The sequence below is a fragment of the Panthera tigris genome, chromosome X (assembly GCF_018350195.1).
Source record: "Panthera tigris isolate Pti1 chromosome X, P.tigris_Pti1_mat1.1, whole genome shotgun sequence".
NCBI classification, from domain to species: domain Eukaryota; kingdom Metazoa; phylum Chordata; class Mammalia; order Carnivora; family Felidae; genus Panthera; species Panthera tigris.
The window spans coordinates 12,033,592-12,052,614 of NC_056677.1; the positions used below are offsets into that span (position 1 = coordinate 12,033,592).

At 42.6% G+C, this 19,023-nt stretch overlaps 1 protein-coding gene and 1 long non-coding RNA gene across 2 annotated transcripts; both read left to right on the forward strand.

The window, feature by feature from the left end:
- Positions 1-914: 914 nt before the first annotated feature.
- LOC122235314 (carbonic anhydrase 5B, mitochondrial-like) lies at positions 915-10,036 on the forward strand. Its single transcript, XM_042973996.1, has 2 exons — positions 915-1,399; positions 9,047-10,036. The coding sequence occupies exons 1-2, from the start codon at positions 1,219-1,221 to the stop codon at positions 9,277-9,279; spliced, it is 414 nt and encodes a 137-aa protein (XP_042829930.1). The 5' UTR covers positions 915-1,218; the 3' UTR covers positions 9,280-10,036.
- Positions 10,037-14,157: 4,121 nt separating this feature from the next.
- Positions 14,158-16,469, forward strand: LOC102968831. The gene is made up of 3 exons (XR_006213374.1): positions 14,158-14,368; positions 15,463-15,521; positions 16,439-16,469. It is a non-coding gene; the product is annotated as an uncharacterized LOC102968831 (long non-coding RNA).
- Positions 16,470-19,023: the final 2,554 nt, after the last annotated feature.

Sequence of the window (19,023 nt, forward strand, 5' to 3'; positions counted from 1 at the left end):
GGTCCTCCATGATAGGATTAGAGTTCTTATCAGAAAAGAGAGTCCAGAGCTTGTTCTCTGTTCTGCTGTAAGGACATAGAAGATAGCTGTCTACAAGCTAGAAGCAGGTTCTCACCAGGAACTGATGAGCCAGAACCATGATCTTGGATTTCCAGCGCCTAGAACTATGGGAAATAAGTGTCTGTTGTGTAAACAACTCAGTCTCTGGTATTTTGGTATAGCAGTCCAAGCTGAGACACTATGCATTTTCGCTTCCTGACTTCAGTGTGTTCATTGGCAAAGTGATGCATGTAACACAATGCGTGGCACCAGGTTGCAAGACTAGCTGTTTTTCACACTTCACTTTGCAATACTTGTCCTGGCACATGGCTTGTTTATGGTTATAAAGGGTTCTGCCTGGAGTCCTCATTTGTTCCTTTCAGGGAAGTAACAGGAAGGAACTCTGCCTCCTGCTTTCAGTGGACACAGCTCAGGTGTGATTGTTTTCCTCTCCTTTCCTTTGGGTGTAGCCTTCTTTCCTCTAGCCCTGAGTGGCAGGTGAGTTTCAGGAAGAGGAGTGGATTAACTCTTGACTCATTCCCCCTCCACCCCTCCCCACCCCCGCCCCACCATGTGTGCTCAGAGTCCTAATGTTGTTGCCCTACTCAGAGCTTCCGCTCGATGGTCACCCTCGGTTGTTTACAGCTTCGCCTTCTCTGTCCTCCTCCCTCTAGGTTATTAGGTTCCTGCACGTTATTTCGGGCCTGATCAACATTTCAAGCTAAACATGGTGGTGATGAGTATGCTCAGGGCCATTCTGCAAGCCTCTCCATGCAGGTTACCGTGGAGAAGATTCCAGATCCCCAGCTCCGTGCCGGCGAGGCCCTGCAGCCTCTACACCTGCACGTACAAAACCCGGAACCGAGCCTGTGAATACCCCGCTGCCTTCGAGAGAGCGAAAGGCTGGTTTCGTAGCAATCACGTGTGTCCTGTTTATCCACGTGCTGTCAGTGGCATTCCAGAGTGGGATTCTGTGCCCTAAGAACCGTGAGAACAGCTACTTGTTTCTCTACTTGTCTTCTCAGATAAATGTGGAAAATTCTTTTCCCCCGGGTTCATTGAGATGTAGTTGCCACATAACATTGTTTAAGTCGAAGTTGTGCAGCGTGATGATTTGATACACGTGTATTGCAAAACCGTCATAAGGTTCAGAAAGTCCTTTCCTTGACCGATTCTAACATGTTCAAAGGATATCGTGCCGAAATAGGACAAGGGAGATGTCCCAGTTTCCGGTACTCTGGAACCCGTTCTGTGCTGTTGTGGTTAGCAGTGGTCTTCTTACTAACGTGGATCCACAGACGGCGAATTCTCCCCGTGAATCTTAACGTTCTGCAAGTTGCGTATTCACGTTTGCCAGCAGGTCAGTGGCTTCGCGCTCTGGAATGTTCTTTCCCGAGTCACAAACTGCAGAGTTAATTCCAGCCGAGCAGCTTGCCAGCGTGTGCTCTGCTGTCAGTGCGGCATCAAGGGAGGCGGCAGATGGTCTCTCCTGCCACCTCCCGCATCCCGTTCTTCTCCTGAGACACCAGCTACCTGGCACATCCCTGTGGTGCAGGGATTGTCCACCGAGGCACTACTGACTGGGGTATGGGCCACTCTGTGATGTTGCATGTGAAGCATGCACAGTAGGTGTCGAGTGACCTTCTAGATATCCCCTAAGGGACAAAGTGACCCTGGAAAGAACCACTGAGATAATAGGAGGAGGCTAATGTATGTGTTGGTGGAGAAATGAGTTTAATGAAGTATTTTTTTATATATTTCCCACTGTTCTCCATGAATTAACACAGAGTTTCAAATGTTGGCTTGCCTCAAAATTTCAGGTGTCTTAACTTTTCCTCCACAGGCTTCCTCTCTTTGATCGTATATTGCACACAAGAAAAGGAATTCATTAGTAATGCTGATCTAGCTAAATGCATTGCCTTGAAACTGCTTCTTGGGTATATTTTTATTTTCAGTTTATTTTGTTTCCTCCAGCCTTGACTGTTCTCATTAGAATAAACTGGCTGGAATCATAAATTTCTGGTTGCTGGGAATGGCCTCCCACCAGTAGACCCACATCCTACTCAAATGGGTTGTTCTCAACATGTACATTTTGTGGTCTGAAGATTAAATTGGAAAAAAATACATAGTCATAATTTATCTAGTTAGTAAAGTTTTGTGTGAGTGTGGGGGTTTTCCTTGATTTTTGTTTCTGTTTACAGATAAAATTTAAAGGTATAAGATTTAATATACTAATGTTTTTAAGATAGTTCATTTCTTTTAGTATTGACAAACCCCAAAAGTAGTGGCTTGGTGATGTGAGGTGTTCCCGAGGTGTTCCCTTGATTAATTTCTCACATCACCTAAAGTGTTCTTGTTTTTCAGTTACTAAGAGAAACAGGCGACAGTCATGATTTGGTTTTGCTTTTGGCATATTGCTCTGCCCCTCCTGTTTTCACTGGGGAGAATATTGTAATTTCTGCTGCTCTGAGCCACTGGCAGCTTAATACGACGGCAGAAGGCCCCGTTGTGTACTTGTGTGACCAAGAATGACCCAAGATCGTTGAGGGCTAGAAAAGATAACCTGCAAAGCCCCTAGCTAGTGGCCGCTGTACAGTGAAGACTGTGTTGGCAAGTACTCCTACTCCTGGTACTACGATTATCGTCATCACTGTCCTTATCGTCATAGGCTCAGTGCCCCCGTCAGATGTTTTTGTGACCATTTTTAAGATTGGGTTAAGCGGGCGGCGCCTGGGTGGCTCAGTCGGTTGAGCGTCCGTCCGACTTCAGCTCAGGTCATGATCTCACAGTCTGAGTTCGAGCCCTGCGTCGGGCTCTGTGCTGATGGCTCAGAGCCTGGAACCTGCTTCTGATTCTGTGTCTCCCTCTCTCTCTGCCCCTTCCCTGCTCATGCTCTGTCTCTCTCTGTCTCAAAAATAAAAACATTAAGAAAAAAAAAATTAAAAAGAAAAAAGATTGGGGTAAGCGGAAGGAGGAGTAAATGAAGTAGGAGCATATGGCAAATTCAGGAAGCAGCATTTCACTAGGGCCTTGTGCTCTGGGATTCACCTTCAGTCCCCGCTTCTCACCTCCCAGGGAATCATTGGCTGTCGACTCAGATCACTGTTCGCTGTTATCTCAAGCAGCAGACAGTAAATGTTGACAGTCCTAACTTTTGCCACTGGTATTCTGATAAAGATAAAAGCCTACTCTGTTTCCCAAGATGTAAATAAAGTCAGTTTTGCTCAGGGTATCATGTAGTGAAATTTAGCCTAATTGTCACATAAAAAAATAGTAGGCATGAGATCTTAGACCATAGGAAAATAAATCTAATAATGTTAATTTTAAATTTAATGAAATATAAAGACTGTCCTCTAGCATGGAAATGGTACAGATTTGTTATTATTCCAATGATTCTTAATTTCCCTACTTTTAGAAGGAAAACATTTTTTTAGGACAGCATGGAATAGAATGGCACTGTATAAAATCTAGCCACTGTACCCATTTGTGTATTTTTCTGTAAATATAAATTTATTGTAACTTTATGGCCAGTGCTAGCACTTACCATATTGAAAATTTCCATCATCAGAGAAAGTTCTGTTTGATAGGACTGGTCTATATTATAACTGAACTGTGTTGGTAAATTGTTATTTCTCCTGTTAACTCTGATGAACACAAAGCCTGGACAACAATAGTATTAAAAAGCCTTTTTTGCAATGTCTTCACCAAGAATTCTATTCATCCCTAGATAATACAAGCTGGGATACCTAGACTATGTGGTCTTCCATTAACTTTTGAATAATCTTGAGTAACAGTAGACTGGTGAGGTGCCCCTTGAAATTATTTCAGTGGCCTCAGAGGTATCGGCAGCTGTAAGAAGCTAACAAATAGCCTTGAACTGACCCCCAGGAACTGTGGGCTTTAGTCTCCTGTGGTGATAATTGCATGTGTCTGCTGTGGTTACCTGGGCTCAGCATCAAAGTGCCTTTTACAGCCCTTGTGCTTGAGTAGACAATTTGTGATTCTGTGATCATCCATAACAATATCATATGGGAGGGGGCTGTCCCTGTGTATCCTGTCACTGTGTTATGCCCTCGGCCTACTAGGATGCTCTTCAATCACACGAGAAAATCGCACAGCTCAAGAAAAAGGCCGGTAACAGGGCAAGGCACATGAGAAAAAACCAACGAGGGTGTAGAATAACGACGTCCAGTAGATAAATAACAAGAGCCACAAACAAGAGCCATGTAATTCCAAGGAATTCTATGCTTTATAATAACCACATTTAAAGGAGAACAAATAGCATGTCAATTACATCTTAGTAAAACTGAAAGAAAAATAAATTTGTTCATTTGTGAAATTCTATGCAGGAAATAGATGAAATATAGTATACAGATGAAATGGATTTTACTAAAATATTTAACCCACTATATCCAAAATATTATCATTCTAACCCGTAATCGATATAAAAATCATTGAGATAGTTTGCATTCTCTATTTTGTACTAAATCATCAAAGCTGAGTGGGTGTTTTACATTTATAGTGTATCTCCCTTTGAATGACCAAGGGGAGTAGCCTGGCAAGGTTCTGGAATAGCATGGCAAGACCAGAGTTTGGGAAGAATGAAGAGAAAGGAAATTAGGTGGCTGAGGTGGGTTCCTAATACGAAAACCTTGGCACTGGACACAGAAATGAGGACTTGACATACAGTCTTTAACACAGGAATGACATGTTGAAGGTGGAAATTTAGGGAAACTAGTAGATGGCAAAACATGGTAGAGGCTGTTGAGACCAAGAGACATGTATAAAGTGCAGGGTGTAGAGGCCTGAACTCATCTGTTGGTCACGGGCAAGGCAAGGAAAAGATACACCTGAAAGATCCTTAAAGGAAAAAAAACGTGATCAGTAGAGTAATAGGGATAAAGGTAAAAGAAGACTGGAACCTTCCCAACAGTACTCTTTATCTTCTGTGTTCAGTGAACAAGCAGTGATTAAATGCGACTTTAGTTCTTCTTGGAGTTTGTACAACACTGAAAGAGGCAGATAATTAAGCACATATGCATATAATGACCGTTACATGTGTGTAATAAGTGTTTTGAAGGGAAAGATAAGAATGCTATGATTTTAAAAAAGGGGGGTCATATAATAGGATAGAGAGGTGAGGCGGTGACGGTTTTTTTGGAGAGGCGACAAGCCAATAACAGGAGCTAGCCCTGAGCTGAGTGAGGGGAAAGTGTTTTCTGAGGAGAGGGAGGAGCAGGAACTGAGGGGCCAAGGCAGGAACGTGCTTCCTGTGTTTCAGGAGTTGAAAGAGGGACACTCCTGAGGCTGGACACATAGGGTGGTACAGGCACAAAAGAAATCAAAGCCGGGACTAGTCCTATTAATAAGAACTAAAACCGAGCACATTTTCTCCATGGAATCTAAAGGGACTTTGTTGCTCGTCAGCGATACATTCGTGACACCTTCATGATGGCAATACAGTTGTCACCCAAAGAAATGACCAAAGCGGGCAGCATTTATACTATTTAGACAAAGAAGAAGTCTGTGGAGAATTGGCAGGACCAAGAAAATGTTTTATTCAGGAACTTCAATTAGGAATTCTACAGAGAATTTGGGCTGAAGTAGTAAATCAGTAAAAGTAACCAGGGTTGCTTATACAGCCTTCATGACTGAGTTTCTGTCTCTGGTGATAAGGATGTCTCTTTATCTCCTGGTGCAGGAAGTGTACCTTTCCAATGGGAGATTTATTTCCAGTTTTCTGGAGGCAGTGGGGGTTCCAAGTGTTCTTGCCCTGGCTATTTCTTAGGTAACTTTAATTTGAAATAATATGCTAAAGTGGCACATTTTGGGTGACCTGCCCTTGGCCCCCACAGGAAGAAGTAATGTGAATTTACCTTTCACAACCATTTATCTTGCAAAACAAACCCTTGGGAAAAGCTGGCTTCACTAAAGCAACAGTAACCAAGGGCCCCTATTGGGGGGATGGTCTGGATTCCCAAAGGAGGAGGTTGTGGAGGACAGAACCTTCCAGAAGCTGAACTTGTGACCTGAAGGGCATCAATTGATAGGAACATCAAGGTCATAAAAGAGCAATGAAGGAATAGGCCTGGGATTTGGCTTTTGCATGGGTGAGAATAGATTCTGGTCGTTTCCTGAATGGGGTGGGGGACGAGTCAGGGTGAAAGGAGGGATCGTCTTGGGGATCTGCTTGTTAGTCCCCTTCTTGCCTGGTCTTTACAGGAGACCCTCACGAATTGGTTTTGAAGAGTGAATTCTCAACTCCTTGGCCACAGTCTGAGTATCTCAGAGGGGAAGGTGCTGCAAAGTCTCTTGGTGCCAGGCATCCTATAACTGAATCAGGGCTGTTTAGTGGTGTTACCAGGTGGGGGAGGGATAGTAAAGTTTCCCCCAAACTGAGAAGGCACTTTGAGACCAGAAAATGAAGGAGGCCATTCTGTACAGTTTACAGAGTTCTGTTCAGAGTAACTTACTGCAGGGTATCAGGTGGATGACAGTCCAGACAAGGCGCAGCTATTCTCTGCAAAGTCTGGACCTTGGTCCACAGATTTTATAGAGTGAGGGAACTCTTGGGGGCCACTGTAGTGGTCAGAGGTCGGAGGGTTCACATGCATTTCAAAGCGTTTGCGTACACCTAATTGGCAGCTGACATCTAACAGACCTGGTGGCACCATCTGTGAGTCAGGAAGAGAGGAGAGACTATGTTATCTCTAACAGTCTGGCATGTCTAAAGTATGAACATTAATCTCTAAGGGACCCATAACACGTATCCCCAGGAGTGGTCAGCGAGCAAGATGGAGGGCCAAAGATGGAGTCAGTATTGTCAGCACTCCTACAAGTTGCTTTCTAATTCGCATTCTAATTAGATTATTACATGAAATATTTTACCAGGCAAATGCATTTTTCATTTTAGGTTTTTGAAACAAAATTCTTGTTCCTAATGGAACGATTTCTTTTATACTCAGAAAGTAAATGAGAACATTGGGTTTGGATCTCTCCAGAGATAAGATGGTGCTGTTTTATAGGAAGAAATAGTAAAAACAAGAATACCCTGAGTTTGCGGAGACCACGGTTTCTCAACTTGATTGACATTGGGGGTCATATAATTCTGTGCATTGTAAGCTGTTTCGCTGCATACCTGGCCTTTATCCACTAGATGTCAGTAGCACTCTTCCAATTGTGACAACCGAAACTGTCTCCAGACATTGCCAAGTGTCTTCTAGAGACAGCATCGTTCCCTCTGTGGACAACCACTGGTCTACTCTCAGGAGAGCTCTCTATATCTTTTTTGTGCCCCCTACCACCACCAAAAAAACCTCAAAACCCCATAAGGCTAGGATTTTGAATTTATAGATTTTAACAGCTATCCACACAAAACAAATGTCTTCTTTGTAAAGGTAAACTAGGAGCAAGTTTCCGGTTTGTGTTTTGTTTTGTTTTTTTAAATGAAGAAAGATATGTCTGTGAACCTGCTATACACACAGTGGGTTGACTGAGTAGCAGCTACCTGACCACTTTCTGAGATCCTTAAGCTCGTCCTTAGTGGTGGGGTGAGGCTCAGAGGTTCCTTGGTAATGATTTATCTTGATTCATATTTCTTCTGATTTTCCTATTAGTCTTGATTCCACCCATCCATAGTGCTTCTAAAGGGCAGAGAACTGGAGCACCCCAAATTAGGCTTAGTTCTATCCATCATGCATGGATGTCTCAGCAGCTCTGTGTGACAGGAAGTCCACTGAGATTTATCAGAGACTTTACCGGAAAGACCTGGTACTTGACTCTTTGTAGAAAAATAATCGTCAGCGATGTGTTGTGTCTGTGTGGGACAAATTGTGCATGGACACCTTTATATAGAATGGGGTCAGGAGACTGGCAAGAGGAGCTCTCCTTACCAGTTGCAGACCCAACTGGAAGAGGTAAACCTTGTACACGGATACTACTTTAACTACTATTTTGCTATCCCAGCCTGAGGAAGGACGATTTCTCTTCTGCCCTAGCAACAGCCCAGCCATTGAGAAACACTCACAACTCAGCCAATGAGAAGCCACTATACTTCTAGCTCCCATTCTACTCCAGTGGACTTGTTTATAACAACCTTCCCAACTTACTTTCCACTATAAAAGAGGATCCCCCTCCTTTGTTGCTGGACTTGTTTATGGTTTTAGTCATAGCTTGCCCCAGATTGTAAGTCTCTGCTCTTCTCAAAAAAAAAAAAAAAAAAAAAAAAAAAACCACCATTTTTTTTCGCTGGTAAAATGACCAGCAGTGTTATTCCTAAAGTTAGCATATCTCAAAGTAAGAAGAAATTACTCCTTTTCCACCCCAGTTTCATCAATGCCTTCTGTAGTCATCAGACTCATCAGTACCAAAACCCTAGACTCTTGCCCCCATCTCCGTTGGAAGCCTGTGATATTGCATTGTGTAAATAAATCATCCAGGGATCTTCAAAACTGCAAGCTAAGTTACAGGTGCATGCCACGCAAGTCTATTTCTACCAGCCAAGTGGTTAAAAACTTAGAATGCTTGGTTCAACATTTGCTTTGCAAAAATTCTTCTTCTTCTTCCCCCATTTCCTTTGTTGGAAATAACTCATTATTGAAAATTTCATTGATTTATACTTGTAGGTATATCTGGTTTGGCAAGTGGGGCTCAGAAAATTATCACTAAAGAAAAGAAGCTCATTTAAGGATACCCTCCTTCCACACGGTGCTAATCTGCACGCGTCTTACTGTTACCACAAGAGCGGGTGGCACTTGGTTCGGGTGAAATCAGAGGGTGGACTGAGCCGCTTGTGTCTGACAAAGCAGCAGACGTCTGTGCCCGTGCAAGGTGCTCTCTGAGCTGCCTTTGTCCTCTGCCTTAATCAGTCCTTTTAGCCCCCAGGTGGCTAATTCCTAAGAGGTAGACTCCATGGGCCTGGACACACTCCCCACAACTCGAATTGCCTCGTGTGTGATCCCACATAGCAGACGTCTTGATGATGGCCCCGCTGTGCTTTTTCTCCTAGTGCACCCGCTCTGGGAGAGCATGGACCTGGTCCCGGCGGGCGAGCGCCAGTCGCCCATCAACATCCGGTGGAGGGACAGTGTCTATGATCCTGGCTTAAAACCGCTCACCATCTCTTACGACCCGACCACCTGCCTCCACGTCTGGAATAACGGGTACTCCTTCCTCGTGGAATTTGAAGATTCTACAGATAAATCCGGTGAGGGTCAGACTGGTGGTCTTGTCTGGAGTTAAAGGGACGGTTTGATGCGAGCACAGGCCACACCACACTGCCTCCTTGGGACCGTGGACCTCTATGAGCGGTGGACTGGGACTCCTTGCACTTTTCTTTTTTTTTTTTTAATGTGGTAAAAAACATGTAATGTGAAATTTGTCATCTTAACCATTTTTAAGTGTACAGCTCACTGGTGTTAAGTGTACTCATAGTGTTGTGTCGCCAGTGCTACCATTCATCTGTAACTTTTCATTTTGCAAAACTGAAACTACACCACTTAAACAGTAGCTCCCCATTTTCCCCTTCCTTCAGCTCCTGGCTAGGACCATTTTACTTTGTCTCTATGCATTTGACTACTGGGTACCTCATATAAGTGGAATCATGCAGTATTTGTCTTTTTTATGACTGGCTGATTTCAATTAGCGTAGTGTTGTCAAGGTTCACTCATATTGCAGCATGTGTCAGAATTTCCTTCTTTTTAAGACTGAATAGTATTCCATCGTTCGTATAGACCACACTTTGTTTATCCATTCACCTGTCTGTGGACACTTGACTTGCAGCCACCTTTTGCCTGTTGTGAATAGTGCTGCCATGAACATGGGTGTGCAGATACCTTTTGAGATGTCCTTTTCAGTTCTTTTGGGTATAAACCCAAAAGTGGAATTGCTTGGTCATCATTAGAGGTTTTTGAGTGTATGAACAGTGTTTATTTTCATTCTTATGCATGTTTCCTTCTACTGGTATGACAGGTAGATAGATAGATTTTATATTTGAAATTTTATTTAAAATGATATATTTGGGGGGCACCTGGGTGGCTCACTCAGTTAAGCGTCTGACTTTGGCTCAGGTCATGATCTCACAGTTCATGGGTTCAAGCCCCGTGTTGGGTTCTGTGCTGACAGCTCAGAGCCTACAGCCTGCTTCAGAATCTGTGACTCCCTCTCTGCCTTTACCATGCTCACACTCTGACTCTCTCTCTCTCAAAAATAAACATAAAAAAATTAAAAAAATTAAAATTATATATTTGAATTTGTTTTTATTTGAAATTACATATATTGTACATTTTTTTATTTGAAATTTGCAATTTGTGTGTGTTGAATATATGCCAACCTACCTCCGCTTGCTGACTTTACAGATAGCTTCTGTATTAAATAGTAATAGTATTTAGCCAGGTTTCAAATAAGATTGTAGTGCAGAGCAAAAGGATGGGCAGGGAAAAGACATTTTATATTTTTAGTCTCCTAATAACGTGTGTATTTTGTCACCCACTGATTTATTTATTTGTGCCTTATTTACTGAGTGCCAATCGTGTGCCAGCCATGGCACCAAGTGCTGGGAATACTAACTAGATTGTTGACCTGGCAGCGTTCAAAGTCTAGTGAGAAAAGCACACATGAAATTAGAATTACAAAGCAAGTGTGATTTGAGAAAGGGTTTTTTAAAAGTGCTTTGGGACCACAGAAGAGGGTGTGATGGAGACTGCTCAGAGGAGGCTACAATGCTTTCACCAAGGAGGGGTGTCAGTGCAAAATGAACAAACCTTTTAGAATTTCTTTAAAAAAAAAAAGAAGAATTTTATTCGAGTCCAAGTGAGGAAAGCTGCCTGGGATACACAGTCTTCCAAAGAAGGGAGCGTTTCCAGTAAGGGATCATTTGGTGTAGACTTCTGTACATTTTATATTAATAAAAAGTTATAAATTTTTTTAAAAAGTTAGAGATTATTAGACAAAGAACTTTTCAGGAAGTTTCAGGCCTTATCTTAACTTCTAGTATACGCAGGGCTATATGACGTTAATCTCCTGGGACCCAGGGAGGTTTCTTACTTTTTCTTATCTTTTGTGTTCAGAATGTACCTCTTTGGTTATTTTCTTTAACAAAAGACGTTGTACAGTGTGTACTCGGGGCAGAAATAGAGCCCAGGCTTTGAGGTTTTGCTGAGTCATTTTGACCTTGGTAAATGTTACAGTATAGCTTTCCTGGGAGCCCAGGAGCAGGGCCCACAAATACTAAAAGTTGAAAATTTCCTTTATTGGGGGACATTTATCTTGGGTATTGAAGGATGAATTGGAGTTTGTCAAGAGTATTAGAAGGGCATTGGAGACTGAGGGAAAATCATGTGCAAAAGCAGATGTTCAGAAAATGGCCAAAAACAAAGTGGGCAGAATGCCGAATGTGCATTTTGAGGGGAGGCAAGAGAATGATGATCATTGAAGCTTAGGAGGATAGATGGAAGACAGGTTCATCAGATACGAGTTATTTTTTTATTATTATTTTATTTTTAAAGCTTATTTATTTTGAGAGAGAGAGCAGGGGAGGGACAGAGAAAGAGGGAGAGAGAGCATGCCAAGCAGGCCCCACGCCGTCAGCATGGAGCCCAATGCGGGGCTCAAACCCACAAGCCATGAGATGATGATCTGAGCCAAAATCATGAGTCTGATGCTTAACCGACTGAGCCACCCAGGCGCCCCCAGATACTGGTTATTTTTACACAACAGAATGGCACAGCATGGTTTCATTTAATTAATTAGTCAATTGCTTTATTTTTTGAGACTAACCCAGTTAGTAGTGCAGGTCCACAAAGTCAGATTAATCCAAGTATGAGATGGTGGGAACTTAAATGAAGGCTGTAGCAGTTGAAGTAGAGAGAAAGAGCAAGTTTTGAAAAAGCACTTCTAAAAATTGTCACAAGGAGACTATGAAGGCACACACACGAGTTGGGTCTTTATGCAGCGCCAGCTGTGCTCAGTCCTAAAGCAAGGTGAACGTAATGAGAAAGCGGGTTCGGGATTCCAAACCCAGTGACATTGGAGCTGTGATTAACTTGGCCTCTTCCCCGCACACGGCGCAGGACCTAAGAGGAGGCACACGACGATCGAGATAACACAGGCGGTAGGAAGTGAACGAGGCCGCCGCCAAGTCCGTGTGCGGGCGCGCAGCTGAGAGGAGGCCCCGGGCCCGGTCCGCGCTCGGCCCTCCCGCTCCTTCTGTTCAAGCGGTGGAGGCTCTCCGTTCTCTTCGGCCCGGAGCCTTCAGCGGCAGCTGCCTTTTCAGGCGCTCAGACGCAGAGGGTCACGTCTGCGGGGCCCGACCACTGCAAAAGCCCTCCCCCTTTTAAAGGGATTTGGTCAGTCCTGGGCGCCTGCACCCCTCCCCTGCTTCTGCTGCTGATCGGTTCTGGGGTGTCGTCAGCCGGTGCCGGTCTCGGGGAGAGCTCATCGTTGTTAGTACCCTCAGCCGCTTATATCATTGCTCGACGCAGGCCCCTGCTGGACAGGAGTGATTCCATCTTGCTCTCTACAAAAGGCAATAGGACTTGGAGATGGACTCCTCTTCAAGTGAGGAAAAAGCAGAGTTAACCACATCGTTCAGTTGTCCCGCTTGGGAGGCTGGGGGATGGTGATGGCAGAAAGGTTATGAATGATGGATGAGGAATAATGTGTAGGGAAGTATAGGGAGCACATAAGGAAATAAACAACTTTCCCCCTAATTTGATTTTAAACGTTACATTAAAAATAGAAGGAAACACATTTTGAGTGGTTATCCATCAAAGAAAAAAAGGTCTTCAACTCCTGTTTAATTTCCATGGGGAGGATCTGTTTCTCTCAAGATAAGCATCTTTGCTGCCTTTGATGCAAATGGATTGTGGATTTTCGGGTTTCCTGCGGATCAAGATGGGAATGAACAAATGTTGATCCCTCACTGAAAGATTATCCACTTTGCCGTATAAATTTTTTTTCTCCTCAAACCCTTTTATTTCAAAGTAATGTTAATTGCTGATCCTGCGTAAATTTCTTCCTCCTCTTTATTTCTGTCTCGTCTTGCATCAGATTGTCATATGCTTTTCCCAGTAGCTTTATTTTGGGTGAGGAAACATGTTTCAGTATTGTAGGTTGAATAAGACTGTTGATTTATTTTGGAGCAATCCTGTATGGTCTGGCATTAATCCTCCTTTTAATGGTGTTTCAGCTGCACTCGGAGCATCAGAATGCAGTCACATTTCAAAGCGTTGAGGAGGCAGCAACTGGAGGAAGGTGGTTTCATTACGATAGGAATATTTTTAAAGGTAAAAAAAATTCTTACCAACTTTAAATGATGTGTTGTATTCTAGAATGGAAAGATCAAATGTGACAGTATTGTTATTTAAGAGTATTGGCATCAGTTCATCGGTAAGATAAGCAATGCTTAAAATAAAAGACTGTTACAAATATATTCCAGATGGTATAAAATTGTGCTGTCCAATAAGGTATCCATAAGCCCATGTGTGGCTATTGAACACTTGAAATGAGGCTCGTGTAATTGAGGAAATGGATTTTTTATTTTATTTTAATAAGTTTGATTTAAATATAAGAACTGATTCTCAATTCAGTTATTGGAAAACTTTTAAGAATGTTTGGAGCGACGTGGGTATGTGTATCTACATTTTCAAGTAAAATCGGAATCAAGTATTTCTGATGAAAATTTTGCATCTAATTTGATATGTACTCTACGTGTAAAATACACAACAGATTTTTAAAGCTTAGTATGGAAAAAATGGAAACTCGATTGTTCATATTGATTACATGTTGAAATGACAGTCTTTTCAGTGTATTTGGCAAAAATATGTTATCAAAAGCAATTTCACCTTTAACTTTTTAAATGTGGCTCCTAGAAACTTTAAAATTACCTTTGTGGTTTGTATTACATTTCTACTTTTAGGCATTGGTGTAAAAGGATGAAGGTAAATAATGCTAAATAAATACTGGTTAAAATGTGAAATGAGTTAATATATTCTAAATGGCATAAAAAGATAAAGGCGAACAGCTATGGGAAATGATCTGGAAAGGAACTGATATTTATGAGTGCTCTGTGACTGTATGTTAGCTAAGTGCATCATTTATCTTCCCCAGAGGTCTCTGATGGCAACGCTGTCCTCTCCATTTTTCAGATGAAGTGAAGCTCGATGAAGTTAAGTGCTCTCCTGCCACGTCATGCAGTTATCCGCTGGAGAAGTCAACAGCAAAGCTGTGGACCACACTCTGTGTGGCGCCTGTCAGCTCCTGTAGCTTCAGCAGGTGCAGACCTTCCCTGGAGGCTGAGTGTTTTCAGGGTACCAGGATTTGTTTGAATCAGGTGTGGTTAAATGACTGTTGTGAAAGAAGAATTTTTTTAAAAGTTATGTATCTATTTTGAGAGAGAGAGAGAGAGAGAGAGAGAGAGAGCGAGTGAGCCAGGGAGGACCAGAAAGATTGTGGGGGAGAGAGAATCCCAAGCAGGTTCTGCACTGTCAGTGCAGGACCCGACGCTGACCTCGATCTTACCAACCATGAAATCATGACCTGAGCCAAAATCAAGAATCAGACAGATGTTTACCCAGGTGCCCCCCCTCCCTTTTTTTTTAAGTTGATGTATTTATTTTGAGAGCTGGGGAGATGAAAAACTAATTTTATCCTACAGTCCTTGAAACAGGAAGGCAGGGACACACAGGGAAGCACACAGGGATGGCCAGGAGGCAGAGGGAAGGAGGAGAAATCCTGGGCGATAGCCTATTGTGGTTTCTGGGGGAAGGAAGGCATAAGGTAGTATAAACAGAAAGATTGGCCTCTTCGAATAGTTTCAGTAGGCTCTACTGTATAGAGGCTGTCCCTAGTTGTCTGGTGCCTCGTCCTGGGGTGGTGAGGGCACAGGAATAGTGGCCAAGCATGTAAGAGCCCTATAAAGGAGGTGGTTGTTTCCTCATGAAAGGCACTGTCCCAGGGTGTTTGTTCTCTCTAGGAATTAGCTAACCCTGAGAGGGGCCGCCCCCTTAGCGTCAGCAAGTCCTCACATATCAAAGCATCAAATACAGAAACTGGAACACATAGTTATTACACTGAGGCTTGAGGACGTGGGCATGAGCTGAAAGCTGGGCCTTACTACACTCTGCCTGGCTGGAGAGCTTCAGCCACCAGCACCCCTGTAGGCCAAGTATGAGTGAGGCTCCCAGGGGCTGAGGCTAATGGAGCAGGGGCACCTTTCCCTGCAGACTGTGGTTTTGAGCCTATCCGTGTGTTCCGTGTATGCTTTCATTCACTGGTATTTATAACATCCTAAATTGTCAGTTTCATTTCAATACTATAGATTCTTTTTCGATAATCACCAAGAGTCCTATTTAAATTCACATTCTATAACAATTCCAGAGTGAGATGTCAGTTTTTAAAAATATTTTCTCATTTATTGTTCTTCAGCTACACATCACAAAGAGCTGCAGAAATTGGTGGATACTTTGCCATCAATCAAGCATAAGGTAATTTCCCCCCCTAAATCACTTGAAATACATTTTATGTTTAATCTCCGAGTGGAGACGCTGACAAGGCGCCCTGGAACACAACTCGCCACTGCCTTGGTTCTGCCGCCATGCCACTGAGCGCTCGGCACTCGGGAACACGGTGCCGTCCCCTCCTCTGCTCCGACACCTGCACACCTGCGTCTTCGAAGTCCCCGTGGGAACACTCAGACCAGCCCTCTTGGCTAGACCTCCCATCCCGCAGGCGGGGAGCAGGGAAGAGTGGGACGGACACTTGGCTTGGCTAGCTGTGAAGAACAGTTACCCGTTTCCGTCCGGCCCGTCCTCATGGACGCCTCTGTCCAGGCCCCAGGATTAACTGTTGCCTCTTGAGGATCCCAAAGGGGCTGTTCCCTGGAAGTCCTCCTCTTCCCTGTCTCCCCCTCTTCTCCCCACCTCAGTCCCTCCCCACTGCCTCTTTCCCTCTCCCTCCCTCTCACTCTCCCTCTTTTTCCTTGCCTGTCTCTTTCTCCCCTTTTGATGCAGGAGCCTGGCTCCCTCTACTTTCCGTTGTGTTTTAGAAAGGAGAATTCTGTTCGTTTCTCTTGAGAAAGACAAGCTTCCTTGTTCATGCACCAGCTACCACCTGACGCCTCCCGCCTCCCGCCTCCCGAAGAGTTCAGAGGAGACTGGCACATGCAGTAAACTCACGACAATGGAGGGGGAAAGTGCTTTTGGCGGTGTTCCCATGGAGGATGATCAGAAATACATAGTTAATTACAGGAGCAGTGCACGGGTGTGATTCTGTCCAAAGGTGCCCAGAGATACTCTAGACCACTGCTGGTCCCCAGATTCCCCTCGAATCATCGCCTCATCATCCGATTTCTGAGTGGTTTTCATCACAAAATGATGACTCGGTGTCCCCTTCTCTTTGCCAGGACACCCTTGTGGAATTTGGGTCATTTGATCCTTCCTGCCTGATGCCCGCCTGCCCAGATTACTGGACCTACTCGGGGTCCCTGACTACCCCGCCCCTCTCCGAGTCTGTCACCTGGATCATTAAGAAGCAGCCCGTAGAGATTGATCACGATCAGGTATGTTCTTTCCACCTTTCTGTATGAGGACATGCTAGTCTGCCCCTTTAACACAAGGCTGGGCTCAAACTTTGGCATCGGTTTTGAACATCTTGTAATGCTTCTACATTTTTATTAAAATTTGCTAACATCTTGTCTCAGTTTGGACATGAATTTGGAGATACTTCAAATTAACTGGAGAGAGGAGTTAAAACATAGAAGAGCATAAGCTTTTTGCTTTCATTTTGGACAATATCCTGTCTTTTACCATATATACATTGTGTAGAATCTCTGTAAAACTTAAGACTTTTAAATGGAAGGCAAATACCATATGATTTCACTCCTATGTGGAATTTACAAAACACAACAGATGAACATAGGGGAAGGGAAGGAAAAAATAAGATAAAAAGAGAGAGGGAGCAAACCATAAGAGACTTCTAAAGACAGAGAACAAACTGAGGATTGCTGGAGGGATGGTGGGTGGAGGGATGGGCCGAATGGGTGATGGGCATTAAGGAGGGCACTCATTGGGATGAGCACTGGGTGTCATACGTAAGTGCTGGGTCACTTGGTTCTACTCCTGAAACCAATACTATACTGTATGTTAACTAACTTGAATTTAAAGAAATAAATTTTAAAAACTAAATGAATGGAAAAATGAAGGCTGGAAATGACTTGTGTTCAAAACCCTTTGATTTTCTTTTCTTTATTATTGTAGTGGACACGCAATGTTCCATTAGTTTCAGGCGTACAGCATGGTGATTTGACAACTCCATATGTTATGCTGTGCTCACCACAAGTGTAGTCACCATCTGTCATCATACAACTCTATTACACTACCATTGACTGTTTTCCCTGTGTTTTTTTTTTTTTTTTTTACCTTTCAATCCCCATGGCTTAACTAATTTCCTTAATTACTAATTTTCCCCATGACATTACTAGAATCCTATACCTCCCTCTCCCTTTGACCTATTTTTCCCATTCCCCCCAATACTCCCCTCCCCTCTGGCAACCTTCATACATAGTTTGTTCTCTGTATTTATGCAAAAACCCTTAATTTTCTTAAGAGAAGCTTGCTGTGGAATTTCAAGGTAAAGATAGAACCCGACAATGTCTATACAGAAATTTTACTCAGTCAAAAATTTTGACTTGGTATTTGTTTTCGTTTAGAATCTAAGTTTAAGTGGTGGGTACTACATGAACACGCAAAATGTTGTTTAATTTATAAGTGAATTAAACAGTAATAATAATTGCTTTTATTTGTTTGTTTTGGAATTTAATTAAAAACTTTTTACAAGGACAAAAGCTTCCAAGTTCTTTTTTGTGAAGCCAAGATAACAGTGAAACCAAAACCCACCAAAGATTGGATACCTCCCAAAAAGTAAATACTAGGCCAGTATCTCTCAAGAATATTTAGAAAAAAAGAAAGCTTAATTATTAGAAACAGAATCTACCAGTACATCAGAAGAAATATACACTTTGTCCACATAAGATTTTTTTCTGAAATGTCAGTATTAGGAATGATATATTATGATTAATAGACTTCATCCTGTCAGCAAAGCTAAAGGGAAGACTCATATTTCATTTTCATAAATTCCTAAAGCTCATTTGACAAAATTGATCATGTATTTTTTGTAAAAATTTTTATTGAAATGAGAATTCCCTAAGTTGATAAAGTAGATTAATGTCAGCTCAGAAGTAAATAGTATGCCTAGTATGGAAAGGGTATCTACTAACTCCACTATAATTAGCATATGAAATTTTAAATTGGTTAAATTCTGGTAGCAGCCAATGTAGTTAGACCAAAAAAAGATAAAGGAAATGAGAAAAGCAATTAGCAGAGTACCATATTAATTTATAGACATCAATTCCTTGGATATATGTAAGTCACAGAAGATATAATGGAAGAAAGATCTGTACTTAAATGGAAACTCAAAAACTAAAATACCTTGGAATGAACTTAAAATGTTACCAAGAAAAAAGCGTTCCTAAAGGACACAAAAAACTCTTTCAAATAAAATTCATACCATGTTATTGAATAGAAAGATTTCATAAAGACACCCTTGATGTCAATTCTTAAGTTGCAATTTTCCATGAATATTCTCCATGCATTTGATGTCCCAAGAAAGATATCAATATTTACATTGTGGGGTGCTGTCCTGTGTATTTTAAGATGTTTAGCAGTATCCCTGGCCTCTACCCACAGGATGCCAGTAGTTCCCCAAGGAGTGACAACCAAAAATGTCTCCATACATTCTGTGTGTCTGTTGCAAACTCACCCCTGGTTGAGCACCACTCGTATGTGCTAACCTCTAATAACAACTAATAAGTGAAATCCTTTATTGCTTAGTGTGTAAAAAAAGGCTTAATTAATCAGTGCATTGGTTTACCAGTAAAGGCGTAGGAGTGATTCATTTATTACTGCCTGTAGCTCACCCAGAGAACTGGTT